The sequence below is a fragment of the Dreissena polymorpha genome, chromosome 2 (assembly GCF_020536995.1).
Source record: "Dreissena polymorpha isolate Duluth1 chromosome 2, UMN_Dpol_1.0, whole genome shotgun sequence".
Taxonomy (NCBI): Eukaryota; Metazoa; Mollusca; class Bivalvia; order Myida; family Dreissenidae; genus Dreissena; species Dreissena polymorpha.
In genome coordinates this window covers 57229261-57255481 of record NC_068356.1, presented here as the reverse complement: position 1 = coordinate 57255481, position 26221 = coordinate 57229261, and the positions used below count along the sequence as shown (strand labels likewise).

The window sequence follows — 26221 nt, the reverse complement described above, 5'->3', positions numbered from 1 at the left end:
TTTACATATTTTTAATGTATCGTAAACTATTTAACATTTGATAAACCACAAACATAATTTAAACATATAGTACAGCCAACGCGGAACACACATAATCCTCGGTCACGCCATGGCCAGAACGTTAGTACTCGGCGGCCTAGTCAAGTGTTCACGCGGTGCATCGCAGAGGCACGCCGCATGGATCCGCGCAATGATGCCGAGTCTGTATTAACCTCGCGTTCTTTTGCGCATAAATCCGGCGCCTACGTATATGGTGGATTGAGTGCAAAGATATACATGACCATTTGTGTAGCGTCGAAACCTAGATTTAAGCTACTTTCATAGTTATTATTTTCACATTTTAATAAGCGGATATGATTTTATATGATGCTTTTATAGACTATTTATATAATATCACATCCTCAAATATATTCAACACGTAATGCACCTTAACAAATTATCATTGAATTAATTACGCACAACTGCAAATGTTTCATTCGATTCTTAAATGAGCATTATTCAACTTGTAATCTGAAACACGCTTCTGAATTTTAATGCTAACGTGACATTAACAATTAAATACTAGTGTCAAATAAACATTGCTATATCCTTTGTCCCAATAAAAAGCGCGCGAAAATTATGAAAACATGAAGAACGTGGCATGGAAAGTGTGGGTGTATTTTGTGTTGTATAAAAACATGAACATCACATCAGGCGATTTACGCGTGTTCAGTGGAAAAAAAAGAACGCCGCGATTGGACGTTATTTCATCACATCTTTATATAGAAACAAATGCCAAAATTTATTCGACACTTCAGAAAAATGGCGAATGTTTGTATTTCTTACATTTCCTGAGAACTTTTATCGTAAATTTTACCACAATTTGCTTTAACTGGAATATACGGGTTATTCAGGTAATGAGTAGCGTCGGGAAAAATAGTAAGTATGCAGTAATAGATACATTAAATTAATTATGATTTTAATTATTATAATAATTGTTCTTTTAAAATTTATTAACAAACTTATTATTTTAAAAATATTTCTATTTTATGATGCCCATCGACTCAGCATCATATCGCGGATTGCGGCTTGCCTCAGCGAACAGAAGCGAAGCCTCGCTGCAAAATGCAACGTGTCTCCGCATACTGCCGAGTCTTCAGCATCTACTCGCTGCGCCTTGACTCTGCGGATCGCAAAATATGTTTGTTCCGCTTTGGCTGTACTGTACTTCATCCTATTTGTGAAACAAAGGAAAACATTTACATGATTGTACACAGTTTTATGTGGTCTTATTCAAAAAGAACATTAAATTATGGTAAATCTAAAGTTAAACAAGAGATGTGTTTGTCAGAAACACATTGCCCCCTATTGCGCTGCTTTGAAATAATATTTCAATATATCATTTGGCAGGTTTAGAAATTATCTCCCTTTTAAAGCTCATTTCTTCCCCTGGATTGTATTTTTTTACTTTTGACCTTGACCTTTCACCACTCAAAATGTGCAGCTTCATGAGATACACATGCATGCCAAATATCAAGTTGCTATCTTCAATATTGCATAAGTTAACCAAGGTTAAAGTTTTGGGACAGAATGACAGATTATGAGTCAAAATGACGGACGGACAGACGGACAGACAGACAGGCCAAAAACAATATGCCCCCTATCATTTGATCCGGAGGGAATACAAAGTAACAACAAAACAGTCCAATTGCTGGATTAGTTGTTAACAACTACTTCATATGAAATACCCACTGGATGTAAATGTATACTTGCTCAAGAGTCCAAATTTAGTGGTGACATGTTGACCCAATTTATCGCATATGATGTAAAAGCTCCCTGGGCTGAGGAAATTGATTTATAATTGATTATAGATTTTCACACTGTTAAGTTTACAGAATTGAATTTGTACACTGAAACAACGAAGAAATGTACTACATTTAATTACAGTTGTTCAGTTAATAATCTGCAATTCAAAGAGTCCAGTATACCAAAGAAGTTTTGACACATAATGAAGTTAACCCCCTTTCCACTCAAAAAAAGGAAAATGACATTATCAAACCAGCCAGCAAGTAACTCGCAGGCTGTTCAGGTTTTCTGCTACTTGCTGCTCATCACATCACTCATTGGAAATAAAGCGTTTGAAACTTGAATCAAGTAAGAAAGGTCTATCATGTACAGTACAGGCACCGTGTAATTAAACAAAAACGCCTGTCCGCAGTGGTAACTTTTCCCGATGGGTGACATTTCGCGGGGGCAGACACTCTACTGACCGCGGTGTTCGGCCAACACCCGAAATCCCCACAATTGCACGCTATCGTTAACGGGAACACCCGTGATCACCGCGATGCTGCGCAGCCACCGTAAATACCTGTCTGCGAGAGTCATTCACGCGTTTTAAATATAAATGTTAAAGAGAAAATCATATACTACATGTAGATATTATATGTATGTGCACATGTATGCGTACTTAAATTCGGAACGTACGTAAAGTCGGAAACGTAAATAAAGCGTTTAGTTGATCAATACTATTGACTCTTATGTTGTCAATCAATGCAATTACCCTTTTTAACAACAAATACCGAGTTTCAAAGAAATCAAGAGAGTATTAAATCATTTAATTACTTGTGTCCAACTTTAAGTACTGTCCGAATTTACGTATTGCAACCGTATGTTACGACACTAATGTGTGCAGTCAGTATACAATACAATAATTGTTTCAATAATGAAGGCACTGATACAGCGTAACGGTAACGATACAGCGTGTTTAAATTATATTTTATTAAGAGGAAATGTCAATGCCAAATAATTCGCCAGATACCCCGGTACTGTAGTTGAAATTCACAACAAAACTTTTAATGGAAATTAAATTAAATTTTATTTACAAATAAAAACAGCCACGCCAATTTTCGCACGCTTTTTATCTGGACAAAGAAATTCATTTATTTCATGAAGAATTGGTAACCTAAAATAGCTGTACGTGACGCGTGCAGTGTCAGGTGATTTACATATGTTGCAATACAACGGTCCTGATTGGGAGCTAATTTCATCATATCTTTAAATAGAATCATTTGAAGAAATTCATTTGAGACTTTCAAAAATTTCAAACGTTTGTGTTTATGACCCTTATCTTCTATATTACCAACCCATAATTTGGTTTTAAAACAAGGGCTGTTTGTAAAACATGCATGCCCCCCATATGGGCTGTCAGTTGTAGTGGCAGCCATTGTGTGAATACGTTTTTTGGCACTGTGACCTTAACCTTTGACCTAGTGACCTGAAAATCAATAGGGGTCATCTAGGAGTCATGATCAATGTACTTATGAATTTTAATGATCCTAGGCGTAAGCTTTCTTGAGTTATCATCCAGAAACCATTTTACTGTGTCAAGTCACCGTGACCTTGACCTTTGACCTAGTGACCTGAAAGTCAATAGGGGTGATCTGCGAGTCCTGATCAATGTACCTATGAAGTTTCATGATCCTAGGCGTAAGTGTTCTTGAGTAATCATCCGGAAACCTTTTTTCTAAGTTGAGTCACTGTGACCTTGACCTTTGACCTAGTGACCTGAAAATCAATAGGGGTCATCTTTGAGTCATGATCAATGTACCTATGAAGTTTCATGATTTTAGGCATAAGCTTTCTTGGGTTATCATCCGGAAACCATTTTACAATTTCAGGTCACCATGACCTTGACCTTTAACCTAGTGACCTCAAAATCAATTGGGCTCATCTGCCAGTCATGATCAATGTACCTATGAAGTTTCATGATCCTAGGCCTAAGCGTTCTTGAGTTATCATCTGGAAACCATCTGGTGGATGGACTGACATACGGACGGACGGCCATACGGACGGACGGACCGACATGTGCAAAACAATATACCCCCTCTTCTTTGAAGGGGGGCATAAATATAAATCGGGCATATATGGGATTATCCAGTTATGGATACAGATGGGAAAAGTTGCATGTATGCCACAGAGACAGTTGGCATGTATGTATCGGGGAATCCAGAGACTCGGGATAATACGATAATACGATTACTACAATCTGTTTTGAGTTCTCCATGGCTTTAAACTGTTAATTGAATAATCAAACACTCAATTAACACTCCTCATGGTGCGGCATCCTACAGCTAGGTGCGAACGTGTTTTTCTTTTATACGCGGCGTTTAAAAAGACAGAAAAAACTGTCATGTGCATGGGTGTGAAATACATTATTCATTACACTTTTAAATGAGAGGGATCAATACAATATGTTTATTATTTTCAATTATTTTATTTTAAGCAAACACGATGAACACCGCAGTAGATATTATGGGTCCGCTGTGTTCGCCTTATTGCAAACGGTCCCCGCAACATTTGATCTGAACACCCATCGCGAGGTTCATATTGGTAAGCAAACACAGTGAGATGAACACCGCTGCTAGTGGCGTTTGTTTAAGTACACGGTGCCTGTACTGTACTTTGATTTTGTAAGCGACCACAAACACATCAAAATGCATATCTAAGTTGTAAAGGGTTATTTGGAAAAAAAATAGACAATCTGTTAAGTTTTGCAGAGCATTCCTGTTAATAAAGTTCTGTTGTTATGAAGTAATTGCTGTATCAGCTTTTGTTGCATGACTAATTTATGAACAAATAACATGCACAATCAAGATATTAAAACTTCCAAGTGTCTAAAACTAAATGGAAACTGTGACTTATAATTATTGTCATTATTAAGTGCTACAAAAGAGACTTACTGCTAAAAATTCAATAGTTACTTATTTTTTAAAGTTAATCTTAGCATTTTTTAGCTGAGTGCTGAAGACATTTATATATATATATATATATATATATATATATATATATATATTTATATGAAGACAATTATATGCTCATAATTATATGCTCATAAATATAAACAATGCCTGATTAGGCTCAAAACTGTCAAAGCGTGGACAGTTATTTTCAGTTCAGTTATTTTCAATATCTGTCAAACCTGCAGAGTTTACCTTTATGCTACACTACACACATTGTGAACCACATGGTCAAACTCAAAGACAACTACGCTAAATCAGACTTGTATTGTTTGGGTCTAAACAGAGCTGAAATTAGAACTTTAACCCTTTCCAACTTAGATACGTATTTTGATGCATATTTAAATTGTAGTCCCTTAGAAAGTTACATTTAACTCAAGATCTTTCTTACTAGATTCAAGTTTTATAGACTTCATTTCCAACCCTAAGATACTGATGAGTAGCAAACAGCATAAAACCTGAAAGACTGCAAGTTACTCGCAGGCTGTTCTGGTTTTATGCTGTTTGCACATAGCCATTTTCACTTTGCTTCTGAGTGGGAAAGGATTAAATTGGACACATTAATTGAGAGAGTCACGGATCAAATGCCATGTGCAACTAGAACAAGACCAGCCTGCGCACTTTGCAGTCTTTTCAGGAGTCACCATGTCTACTTATGAGACCACTAAATCTAGTGGGACTTAAAGGGGGACAGGGTAGCTCAGGTGGTTGGTGGCTGCAGATGGCATAAGATCCAAGGGCTTCCGTTAGCTTTTAAAAGTTTGAAGTCCTGACTTCCAATCCTAAAATTTTGGATGTCCCAGACCTACATTTTGAAGTCCCACTTTTATTTCAGAATTTTAATATACGTACATAATCCAACTCTATCCATTACCCGATAATCCAGTATTATAACGATTGCTATCTTCAAAACAAAAGTACGGCCAATATTAACGTCTGCAAATGTCTGCCATTTTACGCAAGTGCATATACAAATTGAATTGTGGGATGGGGGAACTCCCATTGAACATGCGTTAATCACGTGACGCGATTTGAGAGCATAGAGCACTGGTCATATTTAGTAATTACGACAAATCAACGACTGAATTTAAAATGTTACAGGTACCTCCCTTCAGAAAAGTTTGCATAGGTGAAAGCGAATTTTGGAGTATAAAAATGCGTCTTTCTTTAAATTTTACCCAGTACACTTCATTACGAATTGCGATATAACTTTTCAGGTCATTCATGCATGTAGACCAATATGTATGCATAGTTTGGCAATCTCAAAACACGATATTTAACTACTTATTGCTTTATTTGTTATGGCCGTTGATATAACAAAACACATTTTAAATTTTAGTATTTTTAAATGCGTATAATTAAACGTGTTATCCGAAATCATTTCCAGATTTTATTATTCACGGAAAGTTAAGAAAATTTTACCAACAAATAAACATTTCTCGTTTATTGCGTGTACAGATAAAATCATGCAAAAATTAAAACTTCATGTACAACATCACATCATTCTTCCTCGGGGAAAGCGTGAATTTAAATAATTGATTGCTGAATTAAAACTTTGTAGCGCAGAGGTCGCTAATATTATTGTATACAGCTTCACATGGGTCGGCGTGTATTCGGCTGCCTGAGCGCTGATTGGCTGATGCGCTTATCAAGAAGAATTTGATTGACAGCTGGAAAAATCAATATTGGCCACTCGCCGCGAAATTAATTGATAACAGTTGCTCTTAGGCAGAGTTAAGGGTCTTAATAACCCGATTTACTGTTGACATATGTACATGTTGTGTATTAGAAGATAGCGTACCTGCGGATTATCGGACGTTCAAGGGACTTCCACTATTTGCATATTGGACGTACGACTGCCACTAACAGAAATGCTGTCATGAGAGCTTACATTATTTAGTGATATTTCTGTTTACAATTATGTCCACATATCCTCATCTTTGGTAGAGGGATACCAGGGGTTTTATTACAGATTGAACACAGAAAAAATACAGAGAGGATACAATGTTAGGTCTATTATTACTTCAAACTTGTTAAGTATTGTAGTAGTATGTCAAAATAGCCAGGTCTAAATAATAACACTGCGTTAAATTGTATGGGGCAATTTGACAGCCTTACACAGGTTTGATCAGGGCCCTCAATCCATTTTAGGGGAAGCGGGTCGCTACCCTTATGAGGGGGAATTTTCGCGGTGTTTCCGGTTTGGGGGTATTCTTTTACGTACTCTCTCTCATTATTACATTTGTACATGTTTATACTAAATTCATTTCTTTTTTCATAATTTAGCATGTTTGACAAGATCAAATTGAAATAGAATTGAGATATAATAATCATGAGACACATCTTTCTATATAAAAAAAAAAAAATTAAATAAATCAGGGTAAATTTTTCCCACCAAAAAGGGGAAAAAATGGTACTTTTCAGGTGGGGGACTGCAGCCGAAATTCGGCCGCCGATTTGATAGATTGAGGGGCCCTGTTGATTAACTGTTATTATATATTCAAACATTACTTTGACTTTAACAATTCCATTTTATGAAATTCATTTAAATATTTTAAGACAACGACCCCTTAGTGACCACTGAAAACATGGAGTGTGATGAAAACTATGAATATTGTATAAAACAAGAGCACCGCATAGCGGCTGCCACGCTCGGCTGCGGGTGCAGTTGTGAATAATTGAAAGCTTGTCAGAATATTATTTTTTTTTTAGAGGTCACAGTGACCTTGACCTTTGACCTAGTGACCCAAAAATGGGTGTGGCATGTAGAACTAATCAAGGTGCAGCTACATACCAAGTTTTAAAGTTGTAGGTTGAAGCACTTTGATTTTAGAGCCAATGTTCAAAACCTTGACAAAATGTAAAGGTTTTAGCACAAAGTGGACGACACAACGAGCTGGCTATGACAATACCTCGGGTTTTCTCCGAAAACAGCCGAGCTAATAATGTATGTTTAAAATAACCTTAATGTACAAAACATGAAACTGTGAAATTTTTAACACCTCTCCAAACCTTTGATCTATAAATTTTTGCATTATTAGCTAGAAACAATATTACTTTTGATTGTGTACTATCGTCAAAAAATCTTGTGGGACTCTATGAATACTCGGTACATGTACCTTGTAACTTGATTCACTACAGGTTATTGCCACAAAAATTAAAATGCAATTTGATATATACATGTACATCAATCAACACTGCCAATAGATAAACTCCACTTAACATTTTTCAACTAAGGAAGATATAAAAATAGCAGAATAAATACACATTGACGGCTATTATTGAATTTTAGACTGAACACTTTTTAATGATCATAATGTTTTCAATCATGCTTTTTAAAACCCTTTACCCTATATAAACACACTTTGATGGGTTTGTAGTCGCTTAGAAAATCTACCTTAATTAAAAATATTCTTTACAATAATAAAGTTTAAAGGCTTCATTTCAACTTTAAGAAACTTATGAGCAGCAAACATCAAAAAACCTGAACCGACTGTGAGTAACTAGCAAGCTGTTCTGGTTTTATGCTGGTTGCAAAAGCCATTCTAACTTTGCTTCTGAGGGGGAAAGGGTTAAAATAACCGTTATGAAATTCATATCTTAAGTGTCTATAAATAATAAGAGCAATCATCGTATTAACTCTTTCAGTGCTGGAACCGAATTTTGAAGGTCTTTGCAAAAAGTCTGGATCCAGATGAGACGCCACAGAACGTGGTGTCTCATCAGGATCCAAACTGTTTGCTATTCTGATAGTATTCTTTAAAAAAATCGAAGAAAATGCTAATTTTAAAAATTCATCAGACAACATTATAGCAGACGACAAATTTCCCAGCATGCAAAGGGTTAAGTGGTATCCCAGCCTGTAGTGATTGTTTTCACCATTTGGGGAATGGGGCCCAGTCCCTATGGATAGAGAAAATGTTTGGAGTTTTTACTAAAATTGGGGAATTAGTGTTGTTGTTTTGCTAACAAATGCTTCAAAATTGAAATTTAAAGTGTTTCAATATTTCATTATTAAGATTTAACTTAAAGAGAAAAAAAACTTCAATCGGGAATTGTTTGTAGGTCCCATTCGGGAAGAATATATTGTTTTACTTACAAAAAATGAGCTGTATCATTCACAAAAATCATTATAAAAATATCGCTATATAGATCTGTAAGCCCATTGTCTCTGGTCATATTCCAAAAAGGGAAGTTACTTTTCGTTTAAATATTATATTCATACATGTCAATATAGGTGTTAATTGGTACAAACAAAATCAGGGTCACAAAGCCCATTGTCTCCGGTAATAAAATATGCAAACAAGGAAGTAACATTTGAATTAACATTTATATTAACATGCAAATATCATGTAAGCCTTTTTCAGTGAAAACCAGGCTTAATGCACATTAGGAAACTGTCATCTCAGATTAGCCTGCGCAGGCTGCACATTAGGAAACTGTAATCTCAGACTAGCCTGTGCAGGCTGCACAGGCTTATCAGGGACACTTTAGGACTAAACTGGATTTTTGCTAAGAGAAGATTAACTTTAAACCAAAACAAGCAATGTGTTTGTGAAACACTATGTCCCCATATATCTGACCTTTGACATTGAAGGATGACGTTGACCTTTACCTTTCACCACTCAAAATGTGCAGCTCCATGAGATACATATGCATGCCAAATATCAAGTTGCTATCTTCAATATTGCAAAAGTTTTTGCAAATGTTAACGTTGGCGCAAACCAACCAACAGACCAACCAACCAACCGACAGGGCAAAAACAATATGTCCCCCACTAGTGGTGGGGGTTATAAAAATACCATAAAAGCAAAAACTGTGATTAATGATTAGCCTGTGCAGACAGCAATCTAATCTAAGATGATACTTAATGCACATTAGCCTGTGCGGACAGCAATCTTATCTAAGATGATACTTAATGCACATTAGCCGGTGCGGACAGCAATCTAATCTAAGATGATACTTAATGCACATTAGCCTGTGCAGACAGCAATCTTATCTAAGATGATACTTAATGCACATTAGCCTGTGCAGACAGCAATCTTATCTAAGATGATACTTAATGCACATTAGCCTGTGCAGACAGCAATCTTATCTAAGATGATACTTAATGCACATAAGCCTGTGCAGACAGCAATCTTATCTAAGATGATACTTAATGCACATTAGCCTGTGCAGACAGCAATCTAATCTAAGATGATACTTAATGCACATTAGCCTGTGCAGACAGCAATCTAATCTAAGATGATACTTAATGCACATTAGCCTGTGCAGACAGCAATCTTATCTAAGATGATACTTAATGCACATTAGCCTGTGCGGACAGCAATCTAATCTAAGATGATACTTAATGCACATTAGCCTGTGCGGACAGCAATCTAATCTAAGATGATACTTAATGCACATTAGCCTGTGCGGACAGCAATCTTATCTAAGATGATACTTAATGCACATTAGCCTGTGCAGACAGCAATCTAATCTAAGATGATACTTAATGCACATTAGCCTGTGCAGACAGCAATCTTATCTAAGATGATACTTAATGAACATTAGCCTGTGTGGACAGCAATCTAATCTAAGATGATACTTAATGCACATTAGCCTGTGCGGACAGCAATCTTATCTAAGATGATACTTAATGCACATGCTTTAAGCCCTGTTTTCTCACAATGCGAATCATATATACATGTACATATCAACAAAGGTGTTAATTGGTACAAGAAAATGTTGAATATCAACACGATTTCAAACAATAAAAAGCCGTAGGCATTTTAGTACAAACTGCATGGAGTCTATCCTGTCAGCACATAAAATTAATCATTAACCATTTCAACATGTATATTATTGACTTCACAGCAAGGACCTGTGCAAACAAGTTATTGAAACTTGAAAGATGCAACGACTTTCATATGCATGGGCAAAATTGTAAGATTTGATTAAACATAGCAGCTGTGGTCATTATCTTATCTATTTGAGCTAAGAAACACGTCTTAATGCCTGTAAATTTATACTTCTAAATTAAAATCCAGTTTAGAAGGAAAGTGTTGCCCCTGATTTTGCCTTTGCAGACTGCACAGGCTAATCAGGGACGACACTTTCCGCCTAAATTTGACTTTTTTTTAAAAAGAGACTTCATTTAAACAAAAAATGTCATAAAAGCGGATTGCACAGGCTAATCTTGGATAACACTTAACGCATATGCATTAAGCCCAGTTTTCTCAGAACGTGGCTTCTTCAATAGGTTAGATCTAGGATCACAACAGGTCCAGGCTCAGCGGTGGATAAGAAACTTAAATGATATTATATCTAAAAATTTAACAAGGGCTGTTTGTAAAACATGCATGCCCCCCATATGGGCTGTCCGTTGTAGTGGCAGCCATTTTGTGAATACGTTTTTTGTCACTGTGACCTTGACCTTTGACCTAGTGACCTGAAAATCTTTAGGGGTCATCTGTGAGTCACGATCAATGTACCTATGAAGTTTCATGATCCTAGGCATATGCGTTCTTGAGTTATCATCCGAAAACCATTTTACTATTTCGGGTCACCTTGACCTTGACCTTTGACCTAGTGACCTCAAAATCAATAGGGGTCATCTGCGAGTCATGATCAATCTACCCATGAAGTTTCATGATCCTAGGCATATGAATTCTTGAGTTATCATCCGGAAACCATTTTACTATTTCGGGTCACCATGACCTTGACCTTTGACCTAGTGACCTCAAAATCAATAGGGGTCATCTGTGAGTCATGATCAATCTACCCATGAAGTTTCATGATCCTAGGCGTATGCGTTCTTGAGTTATCATTCAAAAACCATTTTACTATTTCGGGTCACCGTGACCTTGACCTTTGACCTAGTGACCTCAAAATCAATAGGGGTCATCTGCGAGTCATGATCAATGTACCTATGAAGTTTCATGATCCTAGGCCCAAGCGTTCTTGAGTCATCGTCTGACAACCACCTGGTGGACGGACCGACAGACCGACATACCGACAGACCGACCGACATGAGCAAAGCAATATACCCCCTCTTCTTCGAAGGGGGGCATAATAAAGCTAGGGAATTCCTTACTTTTAAACTTATAAATAAGATATTAAAGCAACATTTAAACATTTGCTGCTAAATTATGTTAAAACGATTGAAAATTTTAACATTTTGTTGTGTGTGAGGGGCAGGGATGAGAACCCAACAGGAGCAGGGCACAGCACCCTTCTATTTCACAGAGCTCCAGATAAGGTATTGTGAAATTATTAAGAATCCTACCATATTTAAATAAGAGCACCGCCTTGCGGGTGCAGACCGCTCATCTATTTTTCTTTTTAAAGGTGTAGGGACCTATCTCAATTTCAATCACAATGGAGGGAGGGGTGGAGTGGAGAGGGGTGCATAGTGTGGGGGTGTGGTCATTTATTGCCTTAACACAAAACTTAACCAAAATGTTCAATTTACTAAGTATAAAAAGGGCACATAATTCTGTCAAAATGCAAGCCAGAGTTATCTAACTTTGCCTGCCCAGTCCCCTTATGATAGTAAGTAAGTGTACCAAGTTTGAATGCAATAGCATTGATACTTTATGAGAAAAGTGGACCTAAACGCAAAACTTAACCGGACGCCGACGCCGATGCCGACGCCAAGGTGATGACAATAGCTCATAATTTTTTTTCAAAAAATAGATGAGCTAAAAAAAAATTCTTAACTCTGAAATTGTATTCTTAACGTTACTACTCAGTTTTGGAAAATAATTCTTAACTTTTCTAAATGACCAGAAAATAAATAATAATGGGTGTAATCGTTTAAGATCTTTTCTATAATGCCTTTCTTAACATTCAACTTCGGCTCACTTTCCGTACAATTTGTTAAAAGCGTGTTTTTTGCATGCTTTGCAATTTTTTGAGCTTCCTTTGAGCGCAGCCATTTTTTGACAGATAGGCTTTACATGTGCTTTTATTGGAAGAAATGCGCTTTGTTAAACAAACCCGATAACCATTCTATATGTACCGAAAGATCTTTAATATGCAAAAATAACTCAATAAAAATCTATTCCAACGATGTAAAAACAATATTCGTAACTTGATTTTGTAATTCTTAATGGTACGACCAGATTTTAAAATAACAAGATTTCTTTGAGAAACACAATGCCCCCCAGTAAGCCAAATATGAAGGGGTCATCTGCGAGTCATGATCAATCTACCTATGAAGTTTCATGATCCTAGGCATAGGCATTCTTGAATTATCATCCGAAAATCATTTTACTACTTCAGGTCACCATGACCTTGACCTTTGACAAAGTGACCTGAAAATCAATAGGGGTCATCTGCGAGTCATGATCAATCTACCCATGAAGTTTCATGATCCTAGGCGTTTGCGTTTCTGAGTTATCATCCGGAAACCATTTTACTATTTCAGGTCACCGTGACCTTGACCTTTAACCTAGTGACCTGAAAATCTATAGGGGTCATCTGCGAGTCATGATCAATCTACCCATGAAGTTTCATGATCCTAGGCGTATGCGTAATTGAGTTATAATCCGGAAACCATTTTACTATATTCGGGTCAACGTGACCTTGACCTAGTGACCTGAAAATCAATAGGGGTCATCTGCGAGTCATGATCAATCTACCCATGAAGTTTCATGATCCTAGGCGTATGCGTTCTTGAGTTATCATCCGAAAACCATTTTACTATTTCCGGTCACCGTGACCTTGACCTTTGACCTAGTGACCTGAAAATCAATAGGGATCATCTGCGAGTCATTATCAATCTACACATGAAGTTTCATGATCCTAGGCGTATGCGTTCTTGAGTTATCATTCGGAAACCATTTTACTATTTCGAATCACCGTGACCTTGACCTTTGACCTAGTGACCTCAAATTCAATAGGGGTCATCTGCGAGTCATGATCAATCTACCCATGAAGTTTCATGATCCTAGGCGTATGCGTTCTTGAGTTATCATCCGGAAACCATTTTACTATTTCGGGTCACCGTGACCTTGACCTTTGACCTAGTGACCTCAAAATCAATAGGGGTCATATGCGACTCATGATCAATGTTCCTATGAAGTTTCATGATCCTAGGCCCAAGGGTTCTTGAGTTATCGTCTGACAACCATCTGGTGGACGGACCGACCGACCTACCGGCCGACATGAGCAAAGCAATATACCCCCTCTTCTTCGAAGGGGGGCATAAATATGTAACGGACTTGAAAATAATTCTTAATTACGAAAATACGACCCTTATCTGGAGCTGTGATTTCACTTAATATATTCAGTCTTCTACATTGAGCAGTGGACCACCAAATTTCCAGTCGCCCAAAAATTTTTTAGAACAAGTATAATAATAATAATAACAATTATTACATAAAATTAAGTTCAAATGTACCAGGGTAATAGTAGTTGGTTATTTCACTTGTCCCCACTACTGGCATGCTATCTGACTGTAAAGACAACACTACTGCATAAAGACAACACTACTGCATAAAGACAATACTACTGCATAAATGCAATACTCCTGCATAAAGACAATACTACTGCATAAATACAATACTCCTGCATAAAGACAATACTACTGCATAAAGACAATACTACTGCAATTTGCCACAATCAACAAAGACAAAAGCCAGACTGAAAAAATGAGTTACGCATTATTTTAATAACGGGCTCTATTACAGTTTTGAACTATGGACTTCGCTTACCATTTTTGAAAGTGATTTTGTTTTGGACGCAAAGCCAGTTGCAGTATTCCAGCTTAATAATTGATATATTATCACATATATATTACAAATACTGCACACAATCTGTTGAAGTTATAATTTATGTTGCACACAAAATCAATTGGAGAGATTCTTCAAACATTCAAAGACAAATGGGGGACTAATATAATAATTAAGTTCTCTAAATTTTGTCCATACACATTTGAACATTATTATTTAACCATTTTTCATAACTATAAAAAGATGATAAAATCATGCACCATTTTTTTTTTACTAAAAGGGGGCATAAGTGCATTTCGGCAATATGCAAACTGGCACTTCACACACCAGACACCTTGATACCCTATTACCAAAGAATCGTCTCATTAATTAATGGCAGCTGTTAATAGATATTGGACTTATACACAACATTAATCTGTACTAAATTAAATGCATTTAACGTCTGTTGTAAATTCCAGCTTATCAGTTGAAATTCCAGCTAATCAGTTGAAATGTCAATGCCTGCCATATTAAAGATTCCCATCTTTACTGAAAGACCTTACATAATAAAACACTTCCTTAAATTTACTACTAGCTCCCCCACTACGCGTGTGCTGTGCTTTGAATCATCAACATTTATACTCCACTGAGTTGAATGTTCAAACATGTAATGACGTATCAAAGATAAATATCAATACGAATTCTTTCTCAATAGTCTCAAATTACCGATTGCTCAATAACTTATTGCAAAATTCATGAGTTCCTCTCCGCTTAGTTTAAACATGTGGAAAAGTTCTATTCACAGTATTTGCATAAAAAATCTGTTGTAACATAAAAGCCAGGCTTCATAAATTTACAGTAAAATTTACTCCTTGAAGATTATAATTTATATTAAATGAAAGCTTTCATGCCATTAACAAGTTGACAGATTTCTAGCCAGGGCCAGCAAACAGTCTTTAGTTTGTTAAAGGGTTTACAGTTAATTGATTGGAAAATGTAGCAATGCGTTTTTGTTTACCTTGACATTATATAGACCCACAATTGGTGTACAGTCAATTTGATTGACCATTATTGATCCCATGGGTAAGTCAATAAAATAAGCTGTTTAACATGATTGTAAATATATCAGCAGCTTCTTAAATAAAGACAACATGAATTATGTTCCTTTTTAAGTGTCTTCAATAATCTTGATGCCATTAATATGTAACAAATCCTCTCTCTTGTTTTGTACATTCAAAGTGACATGATTATGCTGTTTCCATCTACATGTACGTGCTGACATTCAGTCATCCATTCAGTATGAAGGAATGCTGTATGGAACTCTATAAAATTGTAAATAGCCAATTAACCCTTTACCACTTAGATATGTATTTTAACGCATTTGTAGTCGCTTTGAAAGTTTATTTTTATTGCAGACCTTTCTTACTAGAATTATGTTTAAGAGGCTTCATTTCCAGCCCTAAGATACTGATGAGCAGCAAACAGCATAAAACATTAACAGACTAAGAGTAACTCACAGGCTGTTCAGGTTTTATGCAGTTTGCACATAGCCATTTTCACTTTGCTTCTGAGTGGGAATTGAGGGTTAAAACACATCGGTTGTGTCTGTATTTACAAGAACATTGACAAACATAAAAAAGAAAAGTTTACTGAAGTTGATGGTAAATTAACAAAAATATATAGTTTAAATCAATAAGTCATGAATTACACGATCTGTTCACAAGGTTGCTACATTGTACTTTTATAAGTGCATATGGTATAAATGATACAAAATAGCCGCCTATTGATGTTTTACAGGGGCATTACATGTTTACCTTGTGTTGCAAACCCATGTCTATTTTGATAGCTTTTGCCTTTTTTGCAAAATGTCAGTCTTTTTATGAAAAAACATCAAATATTACGTTACAGTTCGAATTTTTTCGGTGATAATGAGCTAACATTAACAAAGAAAATGAATGGTTTTTGTTACTTAAATTGCTTTAATTGGAAAGTTGAAAAAAACTAGTTGTATCCCTTGTTACTGTTGTTAGTATATATAGTATATAGTAGAAAAAAATCGAGACTTTTCTCTGTGATTTTTTACCTAAACTTTATGTACCGTAAATATTTATAATTGTGATTAGATTGAAATCCGTGTGTAAAATTAATTTCTTCTTATTTCAGGATCCAAAAGAGGCTGGCTCAGTAACGAGGAAGCTGACTTGAACGAGGATGAAATTAATAAGAGAGTTGTATTGTATTCTAAAAATTGAATAAATGAATGCTTCTTTTGATGTTTTATGTTATGTTTATCTGCATTTTTAACAAAAATGTTTGGCTAGTAAAATCTGACTCGGGCTAGTACAAATTCCCAAATTACTAGCCCGACTTGATTGTAGATTTATATCTGAATTTCAATGTCTGAGAGACAAACATAATTTCATTTTATATGTTACTGTAGATCTGTGTATAATCAGATTCATATGCATATCCTGCTTTATTATGTCTGTCATGCTGTACAGTTTACTGAAATAGCATTGAACTGAGGATGTCAAATGCAAGATAATTAGATATTGAAAGATAAACAAATTAAATATATTAATTTAACTCCGTTTAATACATGTACATCATTAGCATAACAAGAGCACTAAATTTGTTTGAGAATATTTGTAAATGTTTTTCAAATATATTTGATTTTAAAATATACATTACTTAAAGAGGTTATGGTTAAATGGTGTATTTAAGAATCTATAGATTATTGAAAGTTTAATATGCATGAGAAGGGATATTATATTATAACTAAACATTGTCTTCAATTTGTAAGAAGAAATTAAAGCAACACTGTATAATACAAAAATGCTGTCAAACATGCACTTGAAATTTTTAATTCTGTTACTTACAATCATATTTGTAATGCTTGATTTTTTGCAATTTCATGGTTTATCGCGCTATTTTTCCCAATTTCTTGGTTTATCGCGCTATTTTTCCCAACCCAATTGGCACAGGCTGTAACAAATAAAAGAAAAAAAAATCATTGCACACAGATGGAGACTCACAAAAAATGAGCTGTGTTCTGAGGAAACTGGGCTTAATGCATGTGCGTAAAGTGTCAACCCAGATTAGCCTGTGCAGTTTGCACAGGCTAATCAGGGATGACACTTTCTGCTTTTAAGGTAGTTTTAGTTTCAAGGAAGTCCCTTCTTATCAAAAATCAAGTTAAGGCGGAAAGTGTCGTCCCTGAATAGCCTGTGCGGACTGCACAGGCTAATCTGGGACGACATTCTATGCACATGCATTAAGTCCAGTTTTCTCAAAACACTGTTCAAGTATACTGTTCTTATATTGGTTATCAGTGTAAGGACACAAATCACCATTTTATCTAACAGAGCACAAGCTCTGGTCATTATTTCATTCTAACGACCAATCAGTGTAACAAAATTATCACATAATTTAAGTACAGGGTCATGCAAGTGCACCCCAGTATCATTCAGATGCCAGGGCCTAAGTCACAAAACTGTGTCATTATACAGAGTGTGTCAAAAGTTGGAGCACAAATACAATTACCATTTAATTTATGTTCTTCATCAATCATGTATACTGCATGTTAATATTATGAAAATCTCCAATACAAACACATGTAGATATTAAGCTTATCCTACAGGTATCCAGTACATAAGTCACAACTTTTCCTTAAGCCTTATTACTAGTTAATCCTTTAATCAGGTAATGACAATAATTTGGGAAGAAGGGAAGATCAAAAAGGGGCATGATGGAGGTCCTAGGGTTCTGCTGTAGCACTGATGGTTACAGTAAACTAAATACTTTTGGTGTTCAATGCTATATCCTCTAAAAAATGGAACATCATTTATTTGAAAACACATTTCTCTTTGTGGGCACTTGCAATGACATTATTTTTGAATATTTCTGTGTGCATGTGGTAGGGAAAACATTGTTGTATACTACAAATTCAGTGTTTTGCTTTTAGGTTGGAGACTTCATGAGATTTTGACAGATGGCGGGAAACCATCATCAACTGGAGATAAGCCGGTAAAAAGATGGCCTTAAAACAGTGATCGCTGATTCGCGTCAAGTTCTTTCTTACATATCAAATGACCTATATTTTTTTATTGTTAAAATCAATTCGGCTTGGAATGCTCTTTAAGACAAGGTATGGTTATGAGGGTGTCTACGCGCAAAAGTTTGACTTTATTTTCGTCGAAGTTGTTGGTTTTACATTGATTTTGTTAAGGAAATCTTTTAGTATATTGTGACCTAAAGTTTCCAGGTAATTGCGACTTCAGAGTACCGGTTAATCAGTTCTAAACTTCTCCTGCCTACCTCAATTACCAGTGCATCCTGTATTTCTGGATTAAAATTGTCCTAAAAAATAATACACTGTACAAACCAAACATGGCAGAATGTGACCAGTACTTCAATAATGGATCAGGGCGACATGTGCGTTCAAACTGATAAGACAAGATACGTATCGTGTTTACTTGATAAAAATGAAACTATTTTTACACTGGAAGCAATGTTTTTAGTTAAAAAAATGTTTTCTGTGCAATTAATTTAATTAATATAAAAAAAAGTGTTAAGTCACTAGTAATAAGAGATGTCTTTTGAATACTCCCTTTTTCTAAACTACAATGTACTTCAGTACCAAGTACAACCATTAAAGATAATTAATTGTATTAATTTATTTTGTTTTCAATGACATTTCAATGAATGGAAACACTGCCTATCTACACAGCGAAAAGGATCAACATATGATCAAATAATTTTATTTACACAACAAAAATGCTCAAGTTTTTTTTCAAAAGTATGAACATCACCAACAAACTGTTGCGACAGTAACTTACCAGGGCTTTCCTTAGACCTCCAATCTCAAGAGTCAATGACTCTTGGGACCAAATTTTCAAGAGTCAAAATCAAATTTGTATGAGTCATAATAATAACGCAGGAGAGTCAATGATCTTTTGTACTTAAGGTAGCGCACCTCTAATGGGCACATATCCAAATATAATCTAATTAATTATTTTCTTAATCAGCATCATTTCACTGAACTACATGCAAATTTGTAGGTAAGCTTTCCATGCTTTTTTAAAAAATATACCGATTTTTTCAAAACCACCCCACGCTCAGCTTTTGTCCAGTTTATTTTCACCCCTGGGGTATATAAAAGTTCCATAATTCATTCAAATTTCCAAATATGGGCATGCAGTTGGTGTGTACAGATGCTGTAAAGGTGTTTAAAGTTTAAACAAGATGAAATAAGTATTATTTTACAGACATTTATTTTTTACAATTTTTTATCTATGGAAGAGCGCCATGAAATGTAAGTGATTTCAGCCAAGTAAAAATTGGGTCGGTTAAAAACAAAGTGTCATAAAATTCAAAATAGTATCATTTAAGTCATATTTTAAACTTAATTTTTATAGAAACACTATATACAGCAAAAATACCAAGAACTAGACAGATTTACCGTTTACTTTTTGAAATAAAAATGCAACATGCATGGTTCGTATTTTCAACAGTAAATCACCTAATTTCGCCATAACGTTGTTTTAATTTTAATAATTGAAGAATGTGCATAAAAATTGCAACATATTTAACAATAAATATAGCTTATATGCCATATTAAATCAAATTACGTTAGAAAATAAATAAAACGCGTCGCAAAAAAGTATACGTCGTCGGGAGGATTCTAACCTGCGCCGGAATATCCCAAAAGATTTCTAGTCTATCGCCTTAACCACTAGGCTACGGTACCTAATAGTAGGCTCTTCAACCTTCGAAGAAATCGCGGGAAATCATTAGAGGTGCGCTACCTTAAAGCGAATTACTGAGATATATATATATATATATATATATACATGTATATATATAAAGCAAAAAATTTACAAATATCTAAACATTTATTTCTTAATATATTCCAGTCAATAAAAGAGATAATGCAAACATACATTGTGACCAACATTGTGAAAAATACACTCGCACTTGTAGTGACATACATGTAATATATATCAGGGGTGTCAATTGTCCCAAATTCGAAATACGGAAAATTAAGCAGAGATTCAGAGACCGTAGGATAAAGGGAATAGAGGGCAAAGCCCCTCCAGCCCTTGCTTATTGTTATTCTTTATTTTCTTTCTTTGCGCAATTTCTTGCGAGTACAATGCAAAATTTTATCAATCAGACCATCCGTAACACCGCATGTGTATTTGTCATTCTATAAAAAATGTTATAAAGACCGTTGGAAATAAATTAAAATTGACGAACCATACCGTATCCGAAAACGGGTAGAGATACGTCGTTTGCAAATGAAATAAAATATGTGTTTTGTTTGTCTGCAGAAAATGAAAGCCAGTAATAAGTAACCTAGCAAATACGCAATTAATATATAATTCGGTTGACATATTGTTTTAAGTATGATATTGCAGTGCTTTACTTTGCTAATAGATAATTTATAGTTGGCGGACAACTATAGCAACGTTCGTAGAATGGTAAGGTTTTGGGAAAGTAGCGAAGATGTTTTAAAACAAAACAAAAAGATGTTTCGTCAGTTACTTCTCATGTCAGTGCCAGCCGTTTACCATCAAAATACCTCCTTAAACTAACTAATTGGATTTCCTATCATCTCAAAATCGACCCTGGACAGCTCAAATCCGGATTTAATTATTTCATGTGCCATCTTTACCGAGGACGTGCGACAAACACGCCGATTTTCTATGCCGTCTCAAATGGTCAATTATTACACCTATGTTGTAATCAATTAGCAGATGCAGCATCCAAATTTGTCACTTTGCCACACGGTCAGTTATACCAGTTCTATGGTTATTATTAGCAACTCTGATGCAAAGCATGTAAATTTACTTTGTAGACAGTACATATGCCAGCATAACTTTCGCGCGTCTTTGAACGGAGCAAACATGGAATAAAACAGGGTTGGGTACACTGTATTCAGCATTGGAAATACATTCTGACATATTGTGGAAGTATTTCTCAAAATATTGTGGATAGGGATGTTATAATTATATATTGGATATTATTAAACTGACGCGGGTGAGTCCATTCTGTTTTGGTGGGTTGAATACATGTCGTTTCTGAAAACAGCTGATAACAAACGCTCAGATAAATAATGGAACGTTGATACACGCGTCATCGAACCAGCAGTGTTTTAATTGGTCATTATTAGATTTCTCATTGGGCAAAACTCCGCCTACTGGGCGGACTTGTGCTTCAATGATTGGAAACGGGCGATCACGGTTAGCGTCTACCAAAAGATACTCCGCCCCAAGCCAATTATCGATTACTCTTAATAACTTTTGATCTCTTTGACGCAAGTCGGTACATTCCCCCGGGTCAAATGTGACGCATGACGTAATTTTCTCAAGAGTCAAACTAGGGTATTCTGTAATTTTCAAGCGTCAAAACCCGGGAGCTCGGGTCAAAGGAAAGCCCTGCTTACTATGTTAATATCTTTCACAACATGTTACTACTGTTACATCTGTCATTTTTAATATTGCTAATTATAATAACCAAATCATATACATGGCAATATTTAAATGTTTCAATGTACTGTCAACTTAATGAATCTTTTTGAGGTCACATAGTTACCAAGCCTAGCGGCTATCACGACCCTACACTGTTAAATAAAAAACATAAACTGGTTGGCAATGACAGGTTATTAATTTTTTATAATACCATGCAGTTAAAGTATTTCTTAATCTTTTTTCAAATTTTGTTATTTTATTGAAACAAGGGCTGTTTGTAAAACATGCATGCCCCCCATATGGGCTTTCCGTTGTAGTGGCAGCCATTGTGTGAATACGATTTTTGTCACTGTGACCTTGACCTTTGACCTAGTGACCTGAAAATCAATAGGGGTCATCTGCGGGTCACAATCAATGTACCTATGAAGTTTTATGTTCCTACGCAAAAGCGTTCTTGAGTTATCATCCGAAAATCATTTTACTATTTCGGGTCACCGTGACCTTGACCTTTGACCTTGTGACCTCAAAATCAATAAGTGTCATCTGCAAGTCATGATCAATCTACCTATGAAGTTTCATGATCCTAGGCGTATGCGTTCTTGAGTTATCATCCGGAAACCATTTTACTATTTCGGGTCACCGTGACCTTGACCTTTGACCTAGTGACCTCAAAATCTTTAGGGATCATCTGCAAGTCATGATCAATCTACCCATGAAGTTTCATGATCCTAGGCATATGCGTTCTTGCGTTATCATTCAAAAACCATTTTACTATTTCTGGTCACCGTGACCTTGACCTTTGACCTAGTGACCTCAAAATCAATAGGGGTCATCTGCGATCATTATCAATGTACCTATGAAGTTTCATGATCCTAGGCCCAAGCGTTCTTAAGTTATCGTCTGACAACCACCTGATGGACAGACCGACCGACCGACAGACCGACCGACCGACATGAGCAAACAATATACCCCCTCTTCTTCGAAGGGGGGCATAATAAATGATTGCATTATTAAGCCAGTTTTATTGGTCGTCAAAAAGAGCTTTAACTTGTTTGTAAACAAAATAATTTTTATTATGATAAGTTTACATATTATGTGACTTTTGTATGCAGAAATAAAATTAAGTGTCAATGCGCAACAAAATCTCAATTTGGGCTTCAAATGTTGAGCTTGGCAGACATAATATTTGATTAGTTTACATTCAAAAAACAGGCAAACAACCCAGGATGCTTAATAGTCTAACGTAAAGTTTCGCTGTTGACGTTTGTGTATAGGGATATTTATAAGGTCCTTCTGCACATAAGGCTGCATTATCATGTTGCAGGATCAACAGGGTTCACAAGGGTTTACACATGGGCTGGACAGAATGTTAACACAACGGTAAGAACTCCAATTTGCAAATATCTTAAGTTATTGAAATACAGTTGCAAAAATCTTGTGTGCATAAAAGACAGTTTGCTTGAAGTTTGTGCCCACCTTAAGATTTAAGAATGAATCCTTCAATATCTCTGAACAAATTGGTGCAAAAATTTCAACAGGTAGAGAAAACGATATATACATAACCGTGTACTTGAATGCTGTAACTATTTAACTTTTGGCCAAGAATATGATGACCCTCCAGGGTTCGACATTAACTTTTTTTACAGCAAGACCGTCGGACCAGCTCCTCTTAAAATGTACTAGCCCGAACCTGATGTCTACTAGACCACAAATGACATAGCAAATGAACACAATTGTGTCATGTAACTGTTTAATCAGGATTTATCAGTAAATAATCAGTGAACACCAGATTTTTTTTGATGCCTAGAGTAAAACAATAAAATAAAACTTTTTTTTGCTTTTCTCCGTCAAATTCAATCCATGGGAACTGAATCGATTTTCCATCTAGGATAAAATTGACGTTTTCGTGTTTCTTCATATTTACGTTTCGTGTCAGTTTAAGCTTTGGATTCTTTTTTATTAACTGATTTGTCGGACGAAAATCCAAACTTGAACAAAGCCATTCTTTAAATTACATTCTCTTGTCTGCTACGAACAAATGTTTACATTGACAATACCGATTTTCGATAGAAGTCGTAAAATCATGCTCTACAATTTTACGACACTTCAGAAAATCATATATATTCATGACTACTTTACCAATGGAAACAAGCAATTTCTGCAGGAAGCTCTCCTTTGCGTCTATAAATAGCGATGAATCATGTGGATGCTCCGCGTTTATTTAAATACACTAGTTTTGTTTTAATGTAAATAACGGATACGAGAGCAATTTTACACGTTAAATATAAAGGTTTTCACGCAAGTTAGTTATAGTTATATGAATCAGTATAGATTTTTTATGTACGACCAGTGGGACAAGCTAGCCCGCAGTTTTACTAGCCCGACCACCGATCTTACTAGACAATGTCTGTCGGACGTGCCTTAGTGTCGAACCCTGCCCTCACAAAGTCATGTTCTCCTTTGCCCTGGTTTAACTTTATGTATAGATCCGAAGTATGCCCCAACACTTCTACATAATTACCTTACAAGACAAATAAAGTTGGGAACATTTTTGGATTATAGCTGCAATTTCCAGCTATTTCTCGTAGACACTGATTTTGTATTTTGTTGTGGTCTTGTTCTGTGTGGAGGAAAGCCAGAATACTCCGTAAAAAACCTCACCAGTCCAATATGGTTACCATAATATGGTTACCAAACAAACTCACATGCTTCTGGGAATGGGTCTTGAAACCATCCTAACATAAATGATTTTTTCAGGAAATACTCACAAACCTGTCAGTACACTGTAATGTAGAAAATAAATCAGTGCACTAAATAGTGTATAGCAACATATTGATATTTTTGTCCATGCCATGGCTTAAAAACAGATGTCTGTAAACAGTATTTATCAACTCAATTTATATGAGTCAATTAAGCAGTAGTGTGTATTTAATTCTAAGAATACATAATCCAGGAACTAGATCTTGCCATAATCCAGGGCAAAGTATTTAGTGACGCAACTGTCAATCAGCAGATGTACTTAGCATTCTGTTTCAATCAGGTATCGAACATGCAACCAACTTCAAAGTGAATCGACGCGACAAGTTACGTCAATGAAAACATCGTGCAAGGATCAACATTTAGAACTGTTATCTCGCGAATTCACATATCAACTATCTTACGTAGAATCAAAATGTGCAACATCAACATTCAAGATAACAAATTCGCGTAATGGATACACATTTACACTGCAATTGATAGCACTGAGAGCAGAAAATATACCGAACCTGCGACGAAGATGGAAATTTCGTCGTCATCTGTTCCTATAATTTGAAATTAACAACGAAAACATTATAAATATCCAATAGTTCACCATTTTTACGTTTAGACAGCCATTACAAGAATAGGAGGAGTTAATTTACGTCACTCATCGGTGATTGGTCGACGTACACCACGTGTATTTGCGCTATGCTACAACCAAAACATGTTTACTGTGGTGTGTGTAAGTATCCCAGTGGCGTAGCTAGGCCTACATCGTACATCGCAGTCAGGTTTTGCTCAAAGAGAATTTAGTTCGTATTCGGTAGCGCGTTTTACGACATCTGATATTTTTGCGGTTGTAAAACTCGGATACATTCTAATATTTGCCGAGTACCGTAAACGTTTAAGTATAGTTTTGCCGTGCCTGTGGTACATTAATTTTGAGTATATTTAAGAGTATAAGGACCGACATTGATCAATCGAGCGTTACTTTGTAGATGCCGCTGATAACTTATTCAGAAAACTATTAGCTATAACACGTATCAAAAGAGGTGAGTGTTAGGCCTTAATTATGCTGTAAATGTACCTTCAACAAAAACTTTACAAATATAACTGCGTTGCAGTTGTTAACATTTGTATTTAAAAAAAATAATTTCAAAACACATTTCTGTTTCCAAAGTTATCAGCTACACTGTATCCGGACATAAGAGGAATTCGCACAAGTTATATTTTGTACGGTCTACAATACCCTAAAAATGCAGAACCGTTACATCCAAAAAACAACCAGATTTAAAAGGAGTGTTTGGTGTGTCCGCGAGTTGTAAATGTTAATATCTTGTTTGCTACTTTGATAGCTTGAAGTATGCTACTTTGTTATCTTGGAGTTTGCTATTTTGATATCTTGAAGTTTGCTACTTTGATATTTTGAAGTTTACTTCTTTGATATCTTGAAGTTTGCTACTTTGTTATCTTGAAGTTTGCTACTTTGATATCTTGAAATTTGCTACTTTGATATCTGGAAGTTTGCTTCTTTGATATC

At 35.7% G+C, this 26221-nt stretch overlaps 1 protein-coding gene across 4 annotated transcripts in view; it reads right to left on the bottom strand.

The window, feature by feature from the left end:
• The window catches only part of LOC127867166 (uncharacterized), a 68376-nt gene extending 43021 nt beyond the window's left edge, over nt 1-25355 (bottom strand). For 2 of the 4 annotated variants that reach the window (XM_052408212.1, XM_052408213.1), the window contains exon 1: nt 25209-25355. In XM_052408212.1, the coding sequence (XP_052264172.1) occupies nt 25209-25238 (30 nt within the window). In that variant the 5' untranslated portion in view covers nt 25239-25355. Of the gene's footprint in view, nt 1-17349; nt 17456-25208 lie in introns of all 4 variants that reach the window. The other 2 variants (XM_052408214.1, XM_052408211.1) reach the window with 2 other exon arrangements.
• Nucleotides 25356-26221: the final 866 nt, after the last annotated feature.